The sequence below is a fragment of the Narcine bancroftii genome, chromosome 14 (assembly GCF_036971445.1).
Source record: "Narcine bancroftii isolate sNarBan1 chromosome 14, sNarBan1.hap1, whole genome shotgun sequence".
NCBI classification, from domain to species: Eukaryota; Metazoa; Chordata; class Chondrichthyes; order Torpediniformes; family Narcinidae; genus Narcine; species Narcine bancroftii.
This window is the reverse complement of record NC_091482.1, coordinates 20,574,522-20,599,661: the sequence shown is the minus strand read 5'-3', so window position 1 is coordinate 20,599,661 and position 25,140 is coordinate 20,574,522. Positions and strand designations below refer to the sequence as shown.

The following is a 25,140-nucleotide window of genomic DNA, read 5'->3' as shown; positions in this document are numbered from 1 at the left end:
ACCCCTCCATCCTATTCCACCCCCCCTTCCCAGATATCACTCTGATTCTGGCCCCACCACCAGCCTGACATCACACTGGCCTTTTGAATGATTGGCCCCAGGCTGAATACCGCATTCAGCTTGATTCGCTGAACTCCCTGATTCTTTTCTCTCACCCGAGGCCCTGAGCTAACTAAAGTACTCGCTAATATTTCAGGGTTTATGAAGGTCTTGGTTCCTCACATTAGGCCCTTTCAGATTGCCTTGTAAAATGGGGTTAACCAGACAATTTACTGAGTTGAAGACCCAGGTACAGAGCTATATGAAAGGGCCGAACTGGGTAAGCCTGGACAAAATCCACCCGGGTCCCAGACTTACATTGCAGGTGGTCAGGGAACCCAGTAAAACTTAACCGGGTGTTCTCCACCCCTTTTTGAAAATGGAAGTGGCTCACCGGGTTACTCAGAAAGGGAACAGGAGATTCCCTGTGGCTGCGCGACGCGTCACTCACCACGTCATCGCAGGGCCGGGATTCCCCCTTAAATCACCGGGTTGGTGATTTAACAGGTGATTTAACTGCCTGAAAGGCACGCGCAACCCAGTAATCTCACCCGGGTCCCAGGAGGGCTGCAATTTGAAAGCACCTACCGAGTACTTGCGCGTTTTGTTTTCCACAAGGGCAGTATGGGCCGCTTTGGAGTACAAACTTTTTCTCTGAGACCATGATATTGCCTGAAAGTTCCATCAAAAGTTGCGCCAAGTTTGCAGTGTGCGAAACGGCTGATGGATTTTGGCTGATGAGCATGAGCAATTGTGAGAGGGGCTTAAATGTGAAAACGTCTTTTATTCTTGTCAGCGATTATCCTGAGCAATTCAGAGCTCTGAGCAACCCTCGTACCCTGGAGGAGCTGGAACTTAATCCCACAGACAGCAGAAAGGGGGTCGGCAATGTTTTTACAGGCCAATGCAAATCAGTCGAACCCTTCAACAGTCCATTATGATTGGGGAATTGAATGTAATAAAGGAGTCAAACAAATTTTTGGATGCTTCTTTTTTTAAACTGGCTTTTTGGACCAACTATTGAGTGTCGGTTTAATGCAAAAATAGACTGTCAGCAAACACGACCTTGTTATTCAGAAGAGGTGTTTTGATAACCCTGTCCCAGTTCCAATAGCACTGCAGCCGTCCCCCCACTTGACATGCGTAGGGCTGGTGGACTACAGTTCCCAGTGTATTCGCCGCCAGGCATGCGCATCGGGGCTGGTCTCTTGCCTTTTGAGTGGCATGTTGTTTGTTACACTGTAACCAGCTGCCCGGGCTCTAGCGACTACTGCTGGGACCATCATTCCTGTATGCTGATAGATCGCTGCCTCTTGCACCCAACCTCCTCTCTTTCTCTAATCTCCCAGCCTGCCTCCTCCTTTCAAGGAACTTTGGGGGGGAAAAAATATTTTGCCGACCAAGTGGCAATCATTAAAAGGACGGGGTCTTGCAGGCTTTCCAACTCGATGATCCACAAATGAGAAGGAGGTAAAGATGGAGTTGCATATCCTCGAACACAGGCTGAAAGTAGCAAGTATAGACAAGGACGGCATCCAGTTGTTTACTCACGGATTAATCAAACTTGCTTTTCTGCCTTCGAAGACAAGGTAAGTGTGGCAACAGCAGGAGCGTTGGGTGGGTGGGTGGGTGGGTGGGTTGGGGGCTGGGGGAGAGACCGAGCAGAGGACTATCGCAATTTGGGACTCGTACAGGGCAAACTGCACTGGAGGAGGAAAACAACAGTTGATGTCATTGCTTAGACACCAAGAGACGAGATTGAAAAAAGGTGATAGCCTGGACTGGGACTGTTTATCTCTCTCTCTCTATATATAAAGAAGACAAGCTACTTCTCCCGGCCTAGCGCTGGAGACCGTCATCTCCAGATGGACAGTGTGGTCCCAACCGAAAGTGGAGTGAGAATAAACGGGAGGAGAGGGAGCAGGTTGGGAATGGAAACGGGTCAAGGGCTCGGGCTCCCGATTTCGGGAACCTGGACTCGCTCGCTGTTCAAAGAGAGAAGGGAGGGGGAGAGACCGGCTCCTTGAGCACAGGGTAGCGTTGGAGCAGCGCCTGTTAGAGAGGAGAAGAGGAGGAGGAAGGGGGGGGGGGGGGAGAGAGAGAGAGAGACCGGCTCCTTGAGCACAGGGCAGCGTTGGAGCAGCGCCTGTTAGGGGGGGGGGGGGGGGGTTGAAGAGACCGGTGCCTTGAGCACAGGGCAGCGTTGGAGCAGCGCCTGTTAGAGAGGAGAAGAGGAGGAGGAAGGGGGGGGGGGGGGGGGAGAGAGAGAGAGACCGGCTCCTTGAGCACAGGGCAGCGTTGGAGCAGCGCCTGTTAGAGAGGAGAAGAGGAGGAGGAAGGGGGGGGGGGGGGGGGAGAGAGAGAGAGACCGGCTCCTTGAGCACAGGGCAGCGTTGGAGCAGCGCCTGTTAGGGGGGGGGGGGGGTTGAAGAGACCGGTGCCTTGAGCACAGGGCAGCGTTGGAGCAGCGCCTGTTGGGGGGGGGGGGGGGGAGACCAGCTCCTTGAGCACAGAGCAGCGCCTGTTAGAGAGGGGGGGGGGGGGGTTGACACAGCTACAATTGCAATGACACCTGATCGGACCAGAACCACTTCAGATGAGGGACCTCCACCTCCGCCCTTGAAACAAAAATCTTCCCTCCCACCCTATATCTAATATAGGAATAGGAATTTGCCACTTTGAAAACAACCTATTCTGGGTCGTTATTCCTGCTTTTGGCTTGGGCGGCTTCTACCCTGTAGAAATATATTGGAAATCACTGAACAGGCAGCGATCCGAGTTTGACTGCCTTTGTTTCAATGGCACAGATAGAGAGGAGGGATCTCGTTTCCCTAATAACTTTCAGAACATTGAAGCAGCGGGAACGTCTTTCTATTTACCCCTCCCCATTCTGTTGGTGGATCAAACTTTTATTCCTTTACGCCTATAGTTTTTTTTTTGTAACCCCCCCCCCCCCCCCCCCCCCCCGGTCCAGGTATTTAATAAACCTGCCATTTCCACCCGGCGGAACAGATCCCGACTTGATTGCACTGTTGCGTGTTACTTTTCCCAGCAGAAAATGCAACTAAAGTTGATGTATCCTCACGTCCACCTGGAGTTGCAGCCGAGAGTCAGAAAAATGGATCAAGTTGCTCTTGCAGCTAATTCCCCCCCCCCCCCCCATTGTAAGCAGTAGGGGTTTTTTTAACGCCCCCCCCCCCACCCTCCCGGCAATGTTGCATATTAATCCTTCACTTTAAAGTTATTGCAAGCATTTCACTTTGTTGCTGGAGCCCATTCGCCCCACAGTAGAAATCAAGTGGGTAGTTTAGCCAAAAGCAGCCCGGGCTGACAGCATCGGCACTGCCGGGCATCAGTCCAATGTCAAGAGGTTTGTGTCCTAGCGAACCGCAGGGTTGTTGCAGCCTCCGCTTCCCGACGGACCTCGGTTCGTTGCTTGAGCGTCCACTCCGGTGGACAGGAGCCTCTTGAGTTAGTCGAGTGACCGCAGGAGGCCTGAACTTGTGGAGTTGATGGAAGAATGAGATGGACTGGGAAAACTACTTTTTGCTATGTGTACTGGGGGGGGGGGGGGGTGGCGGTAGTGGGGGTCTCCCAACATTTCAGCATAACTCTCGGTCACAGTGCAGCACAGTATAAGGGTCGAGCAACAGCAAGATGCAAGATAAATGGAGATGGGGGGGGGGGGTGGGACTGTAAATAAAATGATTTCTGAGACCTGGTTGACAGTGGTTGGTTTACAATCGATAGGCGAAGCAATGCAGCTGGGCAGAAGGTGTGGGGAATGGTTGGAAATTGGAGAGGGCGGGGAAGGCTGTACCATTTGGTGGGGCTTGGGAAGTAGTGAAGCAGCTTTTTCCTTGGTTAGGACCATAGAAAACTCCAGCACTGAAAAACAGGCCATTTGGCCCTTCTGGTCTGTGCTGAAACATCATTCCCACTGACCTGCACCCATTCCATCCCCCGACCTCTTCCATCCATGTATCTGTCCAATTTATATTTAAAACTTAAGGGTGAGCACCACACAGATGGCAGCTCGGTCCACACTCCCACCACTCTCAGTGAAGAAGTTCCCCTTAAACCTTTCCCCTTTCACCCTAAAGCCATGTCCTCTTGTATTTATCTCTCCTAATCTAAGTGGAAAGAGCCTACACGCATTTACCGGGTACTCTGTCTATACCCCTCATAATTTTGTAAACCTCTATTAAATCTCCCCTCATTCTTCATCACTCTAAGGAATAAAGTCCTAATCTGTTTAATCATTCCCTGTAATTCAACTCTTGAAGACCAGGCAACATCATAAATTAGATCAGCCATGATCGTATTGAATGGCGGAGCAGGCTCGATGGGCCATTTTTGGCCTACTCCTGTTCCTACTTCCTATGTTCCTAGTAAATGTTCTCTGCACTCTTTCAATCTTATTGATAGCCTTCCTGTAGTTTGGCGTCCAGAACTGCACCCATTACTCCAGATTTGGCTTCACCAATGTGATTTACGTGATCCTAAAGATTTTAGTGAAGGGACAAGTAGTCTTGTGCAGTGAAGGCAATCAAAATATAGATGTTATTCAGGGGAGATATTACTGGTTTTTTTAATGAGTTGAAAACAAATGCCCGCATAATAGGAGGACCTTGGATATCGTGACAAATCAGTGACTTAGTTAGAACCCAATAAATATCCTGAACATCTTTTCCCTCCATCACTGATATTCTATGGTTTCAGAGTGTGCCATCTACAAAATACCCAAGCATTTTATCAACTAAATCACTTCCAAGAACACATCCAAACCCAAAACCTTTACCAAAATGTTAAGAGCTTCAGGAACACCTTTGGATTTGATTTCCCTTGGAATCTCACACTACCCTGATTTGGAATTATATCACTGTTCAGTCAGATACTGTTGCTGGGTGTGTATCCAACTCCTTCCTTAACTGTGGGAACACTGACCAGAGCTTCAATGAGGTGATGTAACCTTGACTTCACAAGAGAATTTGGGAACAGGGCATGACACCAACACCTACATCCCTGAAAATTATTTATTGTTTTAAAAGGGACCTGGATGAAGAGATGATCACCAACTAAAGGAAGGGAAAACAACAAACCTGCATTTATATAGGGCCTCACACAGACTAGGGGGCAGCATGGTTGGTGTAGCGGTTAGCACAATGCCTTGGCAGCCCAAGCGATCAGCGCCAGACTGGGGTTCGAATCCCTTGCTGTCTGTAAGGAGTTTGTACGTTCTCCCTGTGTCTGCGCGGGTTTTCTCTAGGGGCTCTGGTCTTCTCCCACCCTTTAAAAACATACCGATATGTAGGTTATTGGGATTAAGTTGAGTGGCACGGACTCGTAGGGTTGAATTGGCCTGTTACTGTGCTGTATGTCTAAATGTAATTATTTTCAATCCATTTCATAATCACCAGAATTCTATAAAAGTGGAGTTCTCTCCAGGATTTAGAAAATGTAGCAATTAGTTTTATGAGCAGTTCAGTTTCATGAACATCATAGGAGAATTGCCTGGAAGTTAGTTGCCCCCTTCACTGCATGTTATAGGGTTTCAGTTATAGATCTACCACCACAAACCATACCTGCTCCTAACTGCTGTTGTGCGCGTTCTTTGCTGTATCTTATAATCTCGAGATGATTAAACTTCAAGGTGCCTCTTGAGTAGCAGGGTATGCTGGTGGCCAGGGCAGGATCATTGCTGTAGTGGGGTTGGGGGTTGGAACCTGGGACTTGATCAAGGTTGAAGTGGAGGTCGGTGGGTGAGATCAGTGGGGTCGGAAGCTTGGTATGGTTGGGAGTTTGGGGAAAGGAAGATAGGGGGGAGAATGTCCCATCTGGAATAATATTAAACCTAATCACCATCCCAAAAGTCACGGGTGGTGGAGAAAATTCTAGCGACACTCAGCAAGCCAAGCAACATGTGGAGGGAGCGTGAGAAACAGTCAAAGACCTTTTATCCAAACTAGGAAAAGATAGAAATTAAATCCGCTCTAAGTTGCAGGGAAGGTGAATGTAGAGAAAATAAAGGGAATGCCTGTGATAAGGTGAAGCCTTTCATTTGCCTTTCTTTCAGTTTTAGTATTCTGCTTTCAGCGCTCTTGATGCGGTCTCCTTTACACAGAGAAATCGAATGCGGGTTCGGCGACTTGCTGGGCGAACTCCATTCTGTCCGTTGGGGTAACCCTGAGGTTCCTGTTGTCCGCACCTTAATTCTCCAACCCACTCCCACTCTGCCATTAACCATGTACTCCACTTTCAGATTTACCCTTTCAAAATGCATCACTTCACACTTATCTGGATTGAACTCCATCTGCCACTTTTCCGCCCAACCCTGCATCCTGTCTGTATCCTTGTGTAAACTACAGCCACCTTTTACACTATCCACAACATTTCCAACCTTCATGTCACCTGCAGCCTTGCTGAAGCATCCCTCAAGATCTTCGTCCAGGTAATTTATTGAAATCAAAAAAGAGAAGGGGGCTCCAATTTCCCACTAGTCACTGACCTCCAGTGGTAGTAGATGTTCCATCTTCTACTACTACCCTCTGTTTTCTGCAGAGAAGCCAACTCTGAATCCACACAGCGGAAGTTTCTTGGCTCCTATGCCTCATGACTTTCTGAATGTCTACAATGGCAGCCTTGCCAAATGCCTTATTAAAATCCATATACTCCACATCTACCACCCTGCCTTCCTCGATTTATTCTACTTCCTCAAAAAAAAACCCTCAATCCAGCTCGTGAGGTATGTCCTGCCCTTCACAAAGCTGTGCTGACCATCCCTGAAAAAAACAATATTTCTCTAAATGCTTATAAATGTTGTCTTTAATAATTATCCTTTCGTATAATTTGCCCACCAGTGATGCAAGGCTCACTGGTCTATAAATTCCCAGGATTTTCCCTCATCACTTTTTTTAAAACAAGGGAACAACATTTGCCATTCTCTAATCCTCCGGTACCTCCCGTATGGCCAGGGAGGATGCAAAGTTCATTGCTAACTCCCCTATTATCTCTTTCCTTGCTATATGTCGTCCGGTTGCGGACGTTTCTTCAGAAACGTAACGTGAGATAGAGCTCCACACCACAGAAGTAGACCCTTTGGCCCATTCTCCCCCCTATCTTCCTTTCCCCAAACTCCCAACCATACCAAGCTTCCGACCCCACTGATCTCACCCACCGACCTCCACTTCAACCTTGATCAAGTCCCAGGTTCCAACCCCCAACCCCACTACAGCAATGATCCTGCCCTGGCCACCAGCATACCCTGCTACTCAAGAGGCACCTTGAAGTTTAATCATCTCGAGATTATAAGATACAGCAAAGAACGCGCACAACATTAATCAATCTTAATGTTTTTAGGAATATCCAGCACTTCCTCTTTCAATATGCTCCAGTATATAAGCTTGTTCCATTCTGACCTCATCTTGATCAAGGTCCCTCTGTCTGGTGAACACTGAAGCAAAGTATTCATTTAGGACCTCCCCGACCTTCTCTGCCTCCTTCACTCTTGCCATCCTTTTGTTTTTGATGAATGCATGCAACACCTTAGGGTCTTCCTTAATCCTACTTGCCTCAGTCTTTTCATGCCCTCTTCTAGTTCTAGTTCTAAGTCCTTTCTTAATTTCCTTCCTGACAACCAAATAATTTTCATGAATCCTTCCTGTTTTTTTCCTTCCTAATCTCAAGTAGACTTCCATCTTTATCTTAACTGGATGTCTCTACCTGTCTTGGTGGGACAAACCTATCCAGAACTCCATGCAAATGGTCCTTGCACATCCTCTACATTACTTCTGTGCTTTTCCCCCCCGAGAGCACCTGTTCCCAATTTACTCTCTCCAGTTCCTGCCTAAACCCATCATAATTTGTTAAACACTTTACCATCTGGCCTTCTATCCTTGTTCAGAGCTATGCTAAACATCAGAGAGCTGGGGCTGAAATGCTCCCCTGCTGAGAGGTCTGTCTCCTGACCAGGTTCATTACCCATCCAGTGTGGCCTCTCCTCTAGTAGGCTTGACCACCTACCGGGTCAGAAGGACATACCTGACAAATGTTGCTCCATTCATCCTTCTTGCAGTAAGGAGATGCCAGTCAATATTTGGGAAATTGAAGACTCCCATAACAGCAACCCAGTTATTTCTGCTCCATTCCAAAATCTGCTTAGTTATCTGCATCTCATTATCCCGAAGGCTATTTGGGGACTGAAAGACTACTCCCAAAACAGTGATTGCTGCCTTCCTGCTTCTGAATTCCACCCACTGAGTAGACAATCCCTCCACAAATCCTGTTCCTTTCTGCAGTTCTGATACTTTCCCTGATTCCCCGACTAGAAGACCGGGAAATGGATGATCGCTTCTAGGATCATCTTGTTGCCCTCCCCTTCCATCCCAGTAGACTCTGCGTTCAACAGGATTATCCTCAACTCTTTCCCGGCGACTTCAACAAGATTCCTCCAACAGGCTCCTCTTTTCCTCCCCCTTCCATTTGCACATTCTGAGAGACCTCTTCCCGATCCATTTAGCCAAATGTTCCTCTCCATATTTGGAAGCAATTTTAGCCCCACCAGTTTATATTGGATCACATGGCAACTCCACAACCCCCTTGTTCTTTCCATGCTTCCTGTTCATCTGATGTTTTCATGAAGTCCCTCCAGATTCCATCACTCCTTGTACATGGGCCAGGGGTCCTATTAAAGGTAGTAGAGAGGATGCCTCGGCTCAGGAAGAAAAGATGGGGCTGAGGCACCAATGCGGAAAGTTTATTCACCTGAATTGATGCCCAGGAGGTGAAGTAACGAGGAGAATGGAATGGAGTCCTTACAGAGAGGTTGAGAGAGCCATGGGAATCTGTAATGGTAGGTTGTTGCATCTTCAGGTTTTAAAAAATTTTCATTCACCGTTTCAGTGATATTAGCTGAGGTAAACATATTAATCATGGTTTGGGCCAAAACTTCACAGAATGTGGCTGATATTTGGAACATATTCCTAGAAAGGGCAGTGGAATTGGACACCATTGCTATGTTTAGAAAGCATTACGACAGATTCTTAAATAGACAGAGCATCGAAGGAAACAGTCCTGGGGTGTGGGCTGGGTGGGGGTGGCAAATGGGATATATGCTGATGGGGGTAATAAATGTAAGCATGGACATTGTAGCCAAGGGCTTGTTTCTGCATTGAACATGTATGACTCTGCGAGTGTTGTCATGGAATCTCTTACCTGCAGCTTAAAGGGCTTGTGAGGCCTTGATTAAAAGTGTTATGCAATAGTCCTGACCGTGCAACCTCATCCACGGTGTAAGGTTTGCCTGGACTTAGTGCCAATTACTTAGAATGAGTCCAAAACTCAGGTTGAGAGCACTTTGAGAGACAGTGGGCAGAAATTAAGGTCTTCCAATAGGTTTGGGTAAGAATATTAATAAAGGCTGAATTAGAAATTGCTCGAGAACAAATGAGAAAAGACGGTTAGATGATGTCAGAAGATGGCAGAAGGGTGCTTCTCTGTACTTCAGAAACGTAACGTGAGATAGAGCTCCACACCACAGAAGTAGACCCTTTGGCCCAGCATGGACATACGCTGACCAATCCAGTCCTATTTGCTGACATTTGCTCCGTATTCCTCTAAACTAGGGGTGGCCAACATTTAATTTTTAATTTAGACTTACAGCACGGTAGCAGGTCATTACAGTCCACGAGTCCCTGCCACCCAATCAACCTCCAACCCTGGTACATACTCGAAATAGCCTGTTACCGTGCAGTAGGTCTAAATTAAAAAAATTAAAAGGTTGGACACCCCTGCTCTAAACCTTTCCTATCCACGTACCTGTCCAAATATCTTCTGAACATTACAGTTGTCCCTGCTTCTACCATTTCCTCTGGAAGCCCATTCTATACAATAAAAACTGGAGGAACTCGGTCAGTCTTGCAGCATCCACAGGAGGTAAAGACACATTACTGATATCTCAGGCCTGAGCCCTTCTTCAAGGAATAAGCTAAGAACAGGAAGGCGTTAGAATAAAGACTATCTACCCACCACACCCCTCCAACTCTTTTAAATTTAATCTTAGATTTATCCCCTCCAATTTTAGATTTCCCTACTTTCATAACCTCTATAAGGTTACCTCTTCGCCTTGCACTCCTGGAAGAAAAGTCCCAGCCTATCTTCGTAATTCAAACCTACCAGCCCTGGTGACATTCTCAAGACTCTTCTCTGCATCCTATCAATCCTAAGGGTATCTTTCCTAAAGCTTTGTTACCAAAGCTGTGCACAATACCCCCGAGTGCAGGCTGACCAATATCATGTATAGTTATAACATGCTCCTTCATTCGATACTCTGGCCTATGAAGGCAAGTAGCTTACAGGTACTTCTCAATTTACTCTGGCCGACTGGTTGTATCTCGAAATGGGCGCAGGTCGGAAACTCACTGCATCCATGTTATTGTTCATTGAATACAACATGGTGGCCACCAAGGCCAGGCTCTTGTGAGAGGTTGGCCACCACTGCCAACCTCTCGCAAGTGACGTTATTTTCTATGAATAGGCCCCGACTTTCACCGAAACAGCGTAATTTTTATATTTTTTTTATTTTAAAAAAATTTTGGTCACGTGTACGGATGGTCTTAAGTTGCATAGATGGTAGGTCAGGGAATACCTCCATACTCCTTCACCACCTCTCTGCCCCCTTGCCACTTCCATGGAGCTATGTACTAAGCCCCTTTGTTCGACAACCCTGTCCATGAAATTCCTGCCCTGGTTTAACCTGCCCTACTTTAACCTATCAAAGTGCAACACCTCGCACCTGACCTGGTTAAATTCCATCTGCTAATTCTTGGTCCACTTTCCCAGTTCATTTAGATCCTGCTTTACTTCTTCACTGTACCACCCATTTTGGTGTCATCGCCAAACTTACTACGTTGTCATCCAAGTCATTAATAGCAATGACAAACAGCACTGGGCCCAGGATGGATCCTTGCGGCACCCACACTACTGATCATAGACCTCCAATCTGAGAACTGACCCTCAACTACTACCCTCTGCCTCCTACCAATGAAGTCCATTCTATATCCAATTGGCCTGTATAGCTGTGAACCCATGCAATCTGATCTCCTGTACCAGCCCACAATACAGAACCTTGTCAAAGGCCTTACTGACATCCAAGTCAACAGGAGTCATCTTGGTCATCTCTTCAAAACAAAACTCAGACAAATTCATGAGACAACATTTCCCATGCTTAAAGATATGCTGACAATCCCAAACTGGCCCTTTCCTTCCCAAATGCAAGTAGATCCTGCTTCTCATTAAGTCCTGTCTCCAGTGACTTGCCCACAACTAATGTTAAGTTCACCCGCCTGTAGTTCCCTGGCTTGTCTTTTAAACCCCACTGGCACCTCACGTGTGCAAGGATATTATCTCTGCCAGGACTCCTGCAATTTCTTCCTGAGTTTCCCATCGTGTTCCAGGATATAGATTATCAGGCCATGGAGATTTATCTATCTTTATGCATTGTAAGGCTTCCAGGACATAGCTGTTGATTTCCCCTGAGATGCCTGGCCTCCAAGCCTTTCTCCACAGTAAATACAGATGAAAAATACCCATTTTGGTCATCACCCATCTTCCGTGGCTTCACATATAGATAGTCTTGTTGATCTTTAAGGGGCCCTGTTGTTTTCCCAATTTATTCTTTTACCTTTAATACACTTATAGAATCTCTTGGGAATCTCTTTCATCTTTAGTACCGGAGCCATCTCGTAACCCGACTTGCCCTCCTTCTTCTTCTCATCCTTTATGCTACTCATTCTTTACTGGCATCCCAGTTAATTGGCTGTGCAGTGTCCCGGGATAGGAAGCTCTTTGTGCCGTTTCCACTGGACAATCCTTAACTGGGACACTAATTGCTTTTCCACTGAACCCTCTCATCCCCGGGGATCGGAGTGTTCTACCTTCAACTGGAAATGGGTGACTTTCTGCTGTCCCTTTTCCACTGGTTTTATCAGCAAACACCTGGAATATAAGTAGGGGTAGAGGCGGTTAATCTCCGGCGTGAAATGACATCATTTCACGTCGACATTCGGACAGTGTTCTTTTTCCACTGGACCTTGTCACAGTAAATTCCTAGTTAATTCCTGGGATAGGGTGCCAGTGGAAAAGGGGCTTATGACTGACATTTGCCTTCTTTTCATTCACTAGAGCCTCATTACATTTGGTCATCCATGGTTCTTGCCAACCATGCCTTTCAATCGAACAGGAATGTTCTTTCCCTGAACTTTACCCGTTGCTCTCATTAAAGCCTCCCACTTGGCAGATATCTCATTAGCTGCAGCACCTTCAACCAATTAATCTTTGCAAGTTCCTGCCAAATGCTATCAAAAAATTGCCTTGCCCAATTCAGGAAATTAACCTGTGGACTAGTCCTATCTTTTCCATAACTACAGTAAAACCTCCGGTGTCTGGGACTATGGGAATGGGTAGATGCCGGGTAAGCGAGTTTTTCGGTTGCTTGAGACTCACTCTTACAATGCCTAATACAACTGCATTAAGAATAAACAGTTTAAAAGACAAAATTACTGTACTTACACTAAACAAACTTCACTTGCATGAATATATAAACATTAAAGGAATTTTAGTTTGTTTTCGGTCACCTTCTTTTAAAACATTTAACCGTCCGCTTCATCTCTATGGAGCTGCCTGAAAGACAATAACATTATAGATAATTACCTCCCCCCCAGCCCCAAGTTTACAGATAAAGCCTTAATAATATACAATAAAGATAAAGACTCTTACCAAGCAGGGAGCCAGCCAGCCAACGGAAGGCGGCATTAATCAGGTCTTCATCCTGGGCGACGCCATTTTAATCAAACTTTATTCAAACAACTGCTAAGAACAAAGCCCAACCAAGGCCCTCCGCCGGCTGAATAATTGCTCCCATCTTCACCGAAGGTTTATGTGTTACATTTACTTTAACATTTTAAAATGTTTATTCAATTTTTAATTTATTTTAATTTTATTTATTTGTTTATTTTCCTAATTCTTTTTTTGCTGGTTGCTTGAGATTGTCGGTCACCTGAATTCCGGATAACAGGAGTCTTACTGCGCAGAGGTATTGGGACTAACTGGGACAAGCCATCCCCACCACTCCTCTATTAAATCTAGGTTTTGTTGTTGATTTTCTACACACAACCAGCCAAACTACAGAACAAAAGGAGAGCACTTTGTCTCACAAGGTAGAAATGGATCAAACTCAACTGCAACCTTGCTTCTACAATCAACTGTTAAAGTGTTTAAATGAATTCTTGTAAAAAAAAATGAATGAAGTTACGGGAACTGGTGCTACTGTGCTCTCCTATCGATGCTTCTGCTGTCACTTGGCCCTGCTGTATTTCCCAAGAGGTAGTTCGCTGTTACACCCTCTCTAGCCGAGCCCTCTGCATTTGGTTTGAGAAAGTTCTCACGGACACTTTTAATAACTTCTGCTCCATCCCAGCTCTTTGGGTTGTGAGAATCCCACTCAATCCCAGTTATTCCTACAACTGTTTATGATCTCCCTACTTCTAATTTCCATTTACTATTGGGGGGTGGGGGTGATCATCTCCTTCTTGTTTCTAAGCTCAACCCATACAGCTTCACTGGATGAACCCTGAGAGCATCCTTTCTCAGTACTGCTGAGATATTCTCCCTGATCAAAATCTTCACTCCACTGCACCCCCACCATCTTACCTCCACCTCTACCTCGTCAGTAGCATCTGTACCCTGGGACACTGACATGAATAAAGTGAGACATGAGTCTCACCCTCATTCAGCATTCCTGCTTTTTCTTTGTTTAAGACAGTGGGTCTCAACCTTTTTCTTTCCACTCATGAGATTTGCGAGACCAGAGCTTGGAGGGCGCCATGTTGTATTTGGCTTTGGCCTATACTGTAGTTGTGAGGGAATGGGAGGACGGAAAGAGATACGAGGTACATCCAGTGCCGCCACCCATTCACATACCACCTTAAGCAATCCCTTAGAAATCATAGAGCACCAATGGCATAGGGATTACTTAAAGTGGTAGGTGAGTGGAAAGAAGAAGGTTGAAAATCACTGCCCTAAAGGTTGACCTCCAGGTTGAATTGGTGGTGAAGAAGGTGAAATTGAAGTTGGAATTCATAGCTGAAGGAATAGGATACAAGGGCAGGAATGTGATGTTGAGGCTTTCTCAGGCCTCACTTGGAGTATGGGATACAATTTAGGGCTCCTTATTTAAGAAGGGATGTGCTGGCATTGGAGAGGTTTCAGATTCACAAGAATGATTCCTGAAACGAAAAGATTAGTATATGAGGACAGATCCTGGATTGTCTCCGCGGTATTAGGAATGATGAGAGGGGACCTCAGAGAATCATTTTGAATGTGGAAAGGCCTGGTCAGAGTAGACGTGGCAGTTGTTTCCCAAGGTGGGGGAGTCGAGGACAAGGGGGCACTATTTAAAAACAACAATGTGAATGAATTTTTCTTTAGCCAGAGGATGGTGAACCTCAGGGGCAGCTGTGAAGGCCAAGTCGTTGGGTGTATTCAAGGCAGAGAGTGTCAAGGTATCAAAGGTGATGGGGAGAAGGCAGGGGAGTGGGGCCTTACTTCTGCTCCTCTATCTCACGATCTAAGATGCACACCAAAGGTTTAAAGTAAACACTGAAAATGTGGATAGGATTGGGTCATGTTGCATTTCTTTGCTTTAATGAGAACCTTTTGTTTTCTGAGGATATGTGTACTTTGCTCTTGTGATCTCTTGACAATATCGTACCCAATTGTCTTTAACAGCAGACTTTACCAGAGCATTCTGTGATGGAATATTGCTTCACTGAAACAAAAAAAATGTTAAACTATATTTCGTAAATATTATTACTGTGCATAGAATCTTGTTGAAACGCTGTTGTAAACATCAGCATTTATAAAAACCTTGTTCTTGTCATTAACCATAACATCTGGGCCATTCATCCTGTATAAAATGCTCTCCTTTTTTGGGGAATTTTATTTAGAAGGAACGAGCTTTCTTAAAAAATTACTAATTTTTAAAAAATTACGTTTGGGTTGCTCCCCTATATTGAAAATATTTGCTGCCAAGCTTGCAAGATTTAATAAAGTTTGCAAAATGCACCTATCTTCTGATTTGTGGACATCATTTGGTGTTCACTAACCAGAGAATAAGACTGGACATGCGATCCAGTCACTCTGGCGTGTATGGGCACAGGGAATGTTTTAGCATCTTGGTATGTGGGGGAGGGAGGTGAGTATCAGAGGGATGAATGAGTCAAATTGCTCCCTGCATTCCAAGGCTAGGCTTGAAAAGACAAAATCAATATCCGAGCTGCTCAATATTAAAGTTTCAATCATTTGTGATGAAAGTTCATAGACTTGGAAGTCAGTTTTGTTGCTGTTAACGTTGCCTAACTTGTTGAGTACAATACATTTCCGATTAACCAGCTTTATTGGATAACCAAGAAACTGCTGTAAGCAGCCCAGTAGCATCTGCAGAATACTTGTATGGGTGGTCGCCGATCCCCGACTCCGCCCCATCGCAGTCGCCAATCCCCAACACCTCCCCACCGCCGTTGCCGATCCTGCCTGGGCGCCCAAGGTCCCCGCTCCTGTTGCCGTCGCTGATCCTCGACGCCTACCCACCGCCATCGCTAATGCTGCCCAGGAGCCCGAGGGGCCCCTCCTGCTGCCATCGCTGATCCCCGTCACCTCCCCCCCCCCTTACTCCTGCCCGAGGCCCTTGCTCCTATCCGGGAGGCTGCTCTCCTTGATGGCCGCAGGGACAGCGGGGAACCAAGTAGAGCGGAGGGTAAAGGAGAAATGGAAAGAGAGAGGGGAGGGAGTTAACTGAAATGAGAACAATCACCCCATGCGCTGTCTGATCTGCCAGATTCCTCCATTCACTCATTGATGGCTCGAGCCCTACATGAGCATGTCGGATGAAATTTTTTTTCAATTTGTGATGTTGCCGCTGAGTGTTTTTTTGGATAACCGAGAATTCTGGTACAATGGTTTGCGGATAATCAGAAATATACTGTCCAATGTTTATTTCAAACTCTCAGCATTATTTGCCCTGATCCGATTTATTTCCATTTGTTATAGACTCAGTGTTATAGACCAGATTTATTTGTTGGGGAAATTTGAACAGTCAGCTTTCTTGGACGCTAGCTGCATGGGGAATTATGGGTAATGAGGAAGGCCATTGCTCCTGCATTGAGTCGCCACCGCGAGGTGCCAGAGCAGCCCCGAAATGGCCTGCTGTTGCCAGGATTTCTGTGGTATGACTCTATTTTAATCAGCTATGTGACGCAGCCTGGAGACGCTGACGTCATGAAGCTTCCATTGCTCGGCCATTTGCCCTTTCACACTGCAGGGAGAGGGTGACCGGGAATATTACCTGGGTCCACAGCCCTACCTCTTAGGTAAAGCCGCAGACCCGGGACATTTTCACGCCGTCGGTTCACTGGAGGGTACCCGGGAAAGTTTCCCAGAAATCCCCATTATACATGGTGGTGTGAAAGACCTATGGCAACTCCTTTTATGGAGTTGCACCTCACTGAGATTTACTCTATGGTGGTGTGCTGAATATATTTTAATTTATATGTTACTTTTTCTGTGAGCTTTCTAACTATGTGACCTCAAATTTACTATAGCCTTGAGGAGATCTTGTAAATGTTCTCTCCTTCCCCATACAAGGATATTTCACGCACAGTGTTGGGGACCTCTGGTTTGTAGCAATTACACTTTGAAAAGACCTTTATTAGGACTGTTGATTAATAACTGACCTTGCACAAAGTTTTAAAACTTTCTTCTTCCTTATTCCTCTCTTTAAAGGATAGCATGGATCAAGGATAATTTCTTAATCCAGGCTGGAACTGAATAGGCAGGGAAATGTTGACCAGAGCATCAAGATTTTAGTATTAGACCCCAGCCTGGTTGTGGTATTCCTTCTTACTCTGAATGGAGGATTCTGAAATTCTAAACCTTGCATTTCTGCAGCAGTTTTCAGGATGCCTGAGAGTCTTAATAGTCGGCGATGACATTTTTGAGGTGAGTTAGTGTTGAAGAACAAGCCTCAGCACAACTCCACAAGCAGCTATCCGATAGGTCACCTGGCAGACACCTTTCAGTGGTTGCAGGGGAACTGATCATCCATTGGCATTACCAGCAGAGGGGAGATGATGCTGACAGTGCAATGGCTCAACTGAAGGGTGGCATTTCTGGCAATGCAGTGCATTATTGTGTCACAGTGCAACCTTGGCCTGAGTTATCTGCCCCCAAATTCTGCACCATGCCAACTTTCTGACTTGGATGCAAAAGTACGAGTTTAACTGTTGAGCAATGTTGTGCCGGGTAAGATTGGTATTCGACTGCGTGATCACTGCCACACACCAATGCACTCCTTTTGAAAACCAGACTCTGGCAAAGCCGGTGACGATAAATAGCATCAACAAGCATAGCATGTGATAGTAGAATGATCCAGACTTCTGCGAACAAGATAGATCCTTCGGGGGAATCAGACTCTGAAAGGGGGCATCCAAATGTTATTGGAAAGTTTAGAACTTTAGATACATGAGATGAACTTTAAAAGCAGACTTGTCTTTAGATTTTCAAGTTTATTATTATCATAAAATACAACTTTTTTTGGAATATTTTATTTAACGTAAAGTACAACTTGATGAAACAATGTTCTTCAATTCTTGGTGTAAAAACATCCAGGCACCTATACCGATGAAGCACCCAGAGGTTGTTAGGTCTGCTTTGTTCATGAATGAGTGAGACAAACACCAGACTGAGTCCTAACAATGTGCTCCATCTCCCAAACACTCCCTGTAACCAGGATAAAACAGGATTGGAGACTCCAGACTGGGCTTTTAATTCTTTCGCCAATGCCCTAAGTTTCGTTAACCCCTTAGTGAGTGATCCATCTGGCCCTGTGTTATTAGAGATAGAAGTGCAGCATAGATCTCCAAACATAGCACACACTCCACCTTTCTCTGCCAGGACCATATCAATCGCTATCCTATTCTGAAGTGTCATAAGGGAAGTTTCTGACAGTTGTTGATGTATTGCCTCAACAACGTCCCTGGTCAAATTTGCAAGGCGCTGGGTAATATGGTTGCTTTAGTTTCACAACAGGTGGCGAATGCTAGTAAGGAGAACCCGGACACCGAAGGAGTTCCAGTAAAGGAGGGAGACCTGGTGTATATCCGTAAACCAGGTAAAGTACATTGGACTGAATTTAGGTGGTCTGGACCATACACTGTTACCGCCGTAACAGATAGGTCGGTAAGAATTGACAAACCAGGGGATCATAATTGGCATCATTTTGCCTACTGTTCCAAGGCAAAACAGCACGTAGCCAGCCTTGATAGAATTGATGAGACTCATGCAGACGATACCGGGGGCCCTATGGGCAGTACTACTAATGGGATGCCAGAGAAGTCAGCAGAATAGCTCGGATTCCTGCGGGGCCAAAGTTATTCTAAAGGTAGACAAAGACAGGGATAACACCTTCCAGTTCGATCTATGCAGTATAATAGCGTGTGGTAAGAATGAGGCGTCCTGGAGAGGATATGATGTTTACATGTGTGCCTTTCAAATAGGATATCCTAAATGGGGTCTACATGTCTGTCCGTCTTGGGGTGAGGTTTGGTGGTGGACAGGACCCGACACTAGATGGATAAGAAAACCCCTTAACAAAGGGTCCAGCAAACCACAAACGATTTATATGCAGTACAGTATAGATATAAAAATTGTGAGTCGTTCATCAGTCATTCAGCAAAACTTAATTTTGTGGCCAATTGAGTACTTTTTCATGGTGCAGTCGTTGTGCTAAAGCAGGATTTACTGCACCCAATTTACATTGCAAGCCCCCTCAAGCAAGGTGACCAGTTGGTGTCTTTAGGAATACTGATGGAAGATGATTATCTGGTAGATCATCAGGTTTAAGTCTCTTTGAAAGAGTGCCGTTTGATCTTTTCCGTGCCTTTGAGAGTGCAAGTCCCTTTCTGAAAGTTGACACCTCTCTATCGGGGCAAAACCCCCTTAGTTCAGAATCGGAGTGTCAGCCCAGACTTTCGGTCGAGTTTCCGGACTGGGATTTGTATCGAGAACTTTCCCCCTGAGATGCGTGCCACTAACTCAGGCTTGGCCAAAGATGTTTTCTAAATCCATTATCCAACCCCACTGGCCGCAATTCTCCCTATTTTGACATCCCAGCCACTTACGGAAGCTGATGTGTTTCTTTTCTCCCTCAGGGTGGAAATTGCATTGCAAAATTTGGAGGGTATATATAGGAGGAGGGTGAAACTAGTTTTGCTTGCTGAATTTTATAATTGTTAAAAATGTGCTGAGCTGTCTCCCAAGATAAATGCTTAATAATGCAGCAGTAACATCTGCAGACGGTTTCACTGCTGCGACAGCCACCATCTGTCAAGATTTGCAATTGTGATTTGGAATGGCGATGAGGAGCCTTGTATGAAAGATAAGTTTCCCCTCCCACCTCTCCACTGGAACAAAGTTTCGTCAAGTTGCTTTGTGATTGTTTGAAGCTATTCCTTATCACCTGCTTTCTCAGGTTTTTGTTTTGAAAGGCATGCATTGTTGAGTGACAGTGAGCACCGAGTCAAATACAGTAAAACCCCTGTGATGCAGTCAGCCAGGACGTTCCCGATAGAGCTTCTGGGTGGCCAGTTTTCTCAGGAGGTGCATGCGCTGTTGTGCCTTCCTGACAAGTAGGGAGATGTTGGATGTCGTTGGATAGGTCACTAGTCAAGAAACTTGGTGCTCTTCTCTCTTCTCCATGACAGAGTTGTTGATGGGTAGTGGAGGGTGGTTGCTCCTGGGTCCTCCTGAAGGCCACGATCATCTCCTTCGCCTCAGGTTGTTTGTCTTGCACCATATCGCAAGATTTTCTGTAGTGCGACTCATCGTTGTTGCTGATGAGGTCGACGACTGTTACATCAACTGCAAACTTGATAGCACTTTTGGAGCTGGATCTGATGATACAGTCATAGGTTAGGAGTTAATAACTTAACCTGTAATCTTTCAATTTCAGGAAAAAATAAAGATTAAATTATTCTGTGTAATTATGGTTAACAATTCTGTATCCTGATCATCAGGGTATTTGTAAAGTTGGAAATTAAGACAATGCAGTATGACCGTATATTTCGGCGGAAAAGTTGAGTTGTAAACTCCCAAAAAAAAGGGGTCGACTTGTAGGCCGGATATACTTTTGAGACCTTAAATTCAGCTCAAAATCCAATCCGCACTGATCTGGTTTATGTCGACCCATGAAAAACCAAAAAAAAAACCCGACAGCAACAGATTTTCATTGAGATTCTTATTGAAACAACAACACAATTAGAACCCTTCAAAATGGTTGTCATTGTCTGAAAACAACACACATTTCGAAGCCATCAAAATCACTTTCATTATCATCATCTCAAGCAAAGATGGCAGCAAGCACATCCATCTCTCATTGTTTAAACAGTGCATCTGATGAGGCGGTTTCAGCTTCGTTGTCAGTGTGCCGTAACAAATCATCTTCCATGCCATCAATTGCCCACAAGATTTTTTAACAATTTTATCACAGTCTCTACTTTAACCGTGTCTCATGCCTTGAGCACGAAGTTACACAGCACATCAAATGATGCAGCACGTGTTACCACGCCTTTTGTAAATGACTTTTCTGCAGTTGACATCCATGTATTCCATTCCTTCCACACATGGTCTTTGGATGGCTTGTTCAAGCAGATATCAAGAGCCTGCAATATAGATGTCAACCATCCGGGATAATGGCCTTGTAACTATTACGTTGTGCTAATCTTTTTTAGTGTTCTCAGTTAAGTAGCTACAAAATATATCCCAGAACAGCAAACTCCGTTCTTAGCGTAAACCCCCTGGCCACTTGCTCCACACATTGTCTATCCATAGTTTTACACCATTTTCATCCATCCATCCTTTTTCAGGAAAATGTACAAAAATACCTGCAGGGAATTTCATTTTTGGTTTAATTTTCCATTTGAAGATTACAATGGGTCTTAACTTTGTCCATTGGCCATGCACGATAATACCACAGTATACCTGGTCTTTCTGGGTTTGCACAGTTTTAACCCCTTTCCATTCCACTATTCTATTGCCTGTCATGTCGAAATTCACGGTGGGGGGGGGGGGGTGGGGGGGGATTCATCCACGTTTCCGATATTTGCCAATGCAAACTGGTGTTTCTGCCGGTTCCGTATAATAAACTGGTGAAAACTTACAACTTTATGATCAAGATCTTTTGGTAGTTTCTGTGCAAATTTTGATTTTTTTGGGGGTAATACCAGATTTTTCCTGTTCATGAAACAGTTGCACCAGCCAATTGTAGCCTCAAAATCTTCAATGAGGTCTGGGTACGAATTGGCCTACTGCAGGTCTTATTTTCTTTCGGTGACTGTAGCAATCTCGCCTCTGTCCATGGACCCATTCTGCAATGTGATTTTCCAACTCTGGCCAATGAGTGATTCCTTTTCTCAAAGAACGTTGCCTTTTTGGTATTTTTCTTAAACGTCTCTTCTTTCTTCCTCCAATCTCTTACCAACTTTTCATGCCCATCAAATTTTCTTGCAGCAGTGCAGGTGTTGGCTTCCTTAGCCATTTCTATCACTTTCAACTTAAAGCTCGCTTCATATTTTCATCACGTGCTGCGTTGTGTCGGTGGACCCTCCATGAGAGGAATCCCCTCCAGCCAACGCCCAAAAGATCAAACATCAATCAGTGCAATCTATTTTGAGGGGGGGGGGGGGGTCAATGCATATGCTGGTCAAGAGCCCATCTCTGGCATGAAGAGCTTTGGGGATCAACTTTACACCAGTCAACAGGGCACCTCAGGCAGCTAGAAAATGGGGGTGACTTATACACTAGATATGCCATAAAAGCCTTAAAATGAGGCTGAAAAGGTGGAGGGGTTTCCAACATATTCCAGTCGACTTGTGCGCTGAAATATACGGTATTTCGAGTTGAGTTTGTTATTTTTTAAATATTTCCTTATTTAACTAACCTATACATATATGGTGGTTCAGGAAATTATTGTTCTATAACCTGGAGTGGGAAACAGGCAATTGATGTTAGACCCTGGATTTATTTTTACAGTTGGTAGGAATGTGCTCTTCTAAATTTTCCTCTAGTTTATGCACTTCACATTTCCATCTGCTGGAAAAACTCAGCAGGTCAAGTAGCATCCATGATGAAAATGGTCAGTCAATATCTTCTGTTGGGATCCTTCATCGAGACCAAAGCAGGAAAGGGAGATACCAACTATGTCAAGGAGTGAAAGTGTGGTGATATGACCACCAGCCTACTGCAGGGGGTGATCTCTGTACCTGCAGGAAGACCACCCAAGGGCTGACTCCACCTGGCTGGCTGTCAATCAGCCAACCCGAATATAGACCTGAGGCAGTCACACGGGAGCCACCGAAGCATGAACTTTTACCTGAAGAAAGACTATTGGACAGTCTTTTGAGTTTTGTGCTTGCTTGCTGCTTGCCTCAGCGCACCACAGAAAGAAGCTGGGGAGGGGCCAAGGCGTCACTTCCCAGTCCTCGCGTCCTGCTGAGCTCAGTAGCTGCACTTCCTCATGACTGCAGAGTGGTGAACAGTGGATGGCACTGTTCCCTCTAAGCTGGGCGCGTGTGCGCTCACATGCACATTTTGCAACCAGCGCACAAAGGAAATCAACGTGCGCACGAAAGAACAGTTACCTAAAATGTAGTAATTAATAATCATACCTTCTGAAAATAATCTCTTAGCCAACTGTTTTTTTTAAATTAGTTTTAGATATTGAATCACACAAAAATAAGAAATACTCATTGATGTTTATTTAATGGAGCAAGGAATGAATAAAATAGTTCAAAATGCAGAATAAAATCTTAACTAAATATGTTACTTCATAGAATGAAATCATAGTTTTAATAAAACAGGCCAATACAGTTTTATCAGCCATGAGAGGATAGTCCATGCCAAAATTATCTTAAAACTATTTCAAGTTTACGTTTGCATAAGCATTCGATGCACACATACTTTTGCCACAGGAAAAAAAATTTGCACGACATCAGGTTTTTGCGCACACCGACTACTAAAAATGAGAGGGATGGTCCCAGTCTGCTTTTCCTTCATGCCAGCACAATTGTTGCTCCTGTTTATGGAGAGTGACCCTTGACCCCTGGCTGATTGTTTCAGCGTTTAAAGGGAGACAAGGTGTTGAAATAAATGATTCTGCACTTCTCACCACCCTTGCCACGATTATTCATGAACAGACCCTGGGGTTTGCTAAATTATCTAGAGTCTTTTGTCCCCCCCACCCCCCTTTGAATGGGCCATTTCGCAAAGATTCTGCCTGCTCTCTCGGTTGGCTGTAGCCATCCCTTGGCACAAGGAGAGGAAGTTATTCCAAGTGTGTTATCCCTGGATCAGCATTACTGAAACATGGTGGGCCAAAGACATGTCACGTCTTCTGGGAGTCCGAGGTGTGCAATTCGCCTGCCGCCTTCTTTCGGGCTAGCCTAGTGGTTACAGCGCCAGCGACCCAGGTTCGAGCCCGGCACTGTCTGTAAGGAGCTTGTACATTCTCTCCGTGACTGAGCAGGTTTCCTCCGGATGCTCCCGTTTCCCTCCCACATTCCAAAGGCAAAAACCTGAGCACCCTGCAAAAGGGATTCCAAAATGAATGTGAAGGATATATATCAATGTAAGTATTTTTTCTATACCAGGCGAGGGATTAATCTTGTCATAAGACCCGAATTGTGCCTTCTGTTTCTCTTTTCACAGATTCTGCCAGATCTGTTGAGAATTTCCATGTTTTTGCTTTTATTTCACATTTCCAGTGTCATTGGTTTATTTTTTTGGTTTTCATTCACTCTTGATACTTTAAGGTACTGACTTATATATATGGAACCACAATGTTAACCGACTAAAGTCTTTCCCAGTTTAAATACTTACTAGAATACTTTTTTAATGCAGTTGATCTAGAGATATGAAGCAAAATATTGACATAACAGATCTAGTTTTACTATGTCCTCAGAACTCGTTCCAATAAACTTTCTACATTTGCATGGATATAAATAATGCAACATTGAAGTCTGAGATTTAAATATCACGTTGCTCGCTAATGTTTAATAAATGTTTGCGTTTGTTTGCTTAAAAATCAAAGGACATAACGCTCCCAATGTGAAATATTTTTAAAGATATTAGTGAAGCCTATGTATGTTTATCCCACTGCGGACGAGTCTTCAGAATGTCGCGTTATATTTGGCTCAGGTTAGGGGCTGTCTAGATGAGGAGTTCAGATTTCTTGTCAGAGTACATGCATGACATCATGTACAACCCTGAGATTCTTTTCCCTGCGGGCCAGCCAGAATCACTATTTATTGGTAGTGCAAAAGCTGTACTCAAGATATATATACATGTAAACAAATAAAGAAATGTAAACAATTAAGTGCAATACAGAGAGGGAAGAAAAAAAATCAGCGAAGTGCAAAATTAAGAGTCCTTAAATGAGTCCCTGATTGAGTTTGTTGTTGAGGGATCTGATGGTGGAAGGGTAGGAGCTGTTCCTGAACCTGGTTGGTGCAAGTCTTGTGATACCTATAATCTCTTTCCTGATGGCAGCAGTGTATGCTGGGTGGTGTGGATCCTTGATGATTGCTGCTGCTCTCCAACGGCAGTGTTCTCCATCGGTGTTCTCGACGGTGAGAAGGTGATGTCCTGGGCTGTGTCCATTAACCTTTGCAAGACTTTACATTTTGGGCTATTGGTGTCTCCACACCAGACCGGTCAGAACATTTTCCACCACACATCTGTAGAAATTTGCCAGGGTTTCCGATGCCATATCCAACTTCCACAAGTGCCTGAGGAAGTAGAGACTTTTTTCATAGTTCCATCAGTGTGTTGGCTCCAGGAAAGATCCTCTGAGATAGTAACTCCCAAGAACTTAAAGTTGCTTACCGTGTCCACCTCTGATTCCCCAATGAGCACTGGATCGTACATACTTGGTTTTCCCTTCCTGAAGTCAACAATCATCTCCTAAGTTTTGATTTTGCATGATCAGAATATTGG

General features: G+C 44.9%; 1 protein-coding gene across 1 annotated transcript in view; it reads left to right on the top strand.

Annotated features, from left to right (window-relative positions):
- The first annotated feature begins 1,322 nt into the window (after positions 1-1,322).
- The window catches only part of castor2 (cytosolic arginine sensor for mTORC1 subunit 2), a 148,570-nt gene continuing 124,752 nt past the window's right edge, over positions 1,323-25,140 (top strand). The window contains exon 1 of the mRNA XM_069912134.1: positions 1,323-1,628. Within this exon, the coding sequence (XP_069768235.1) occupies positions 1,516-1,628 (113 nt within the window). The 5' untranslated portion in view covers positions 1,323-1,515. The remainder of the gene's footprint in view (positions 1,629-25,140) is intronic.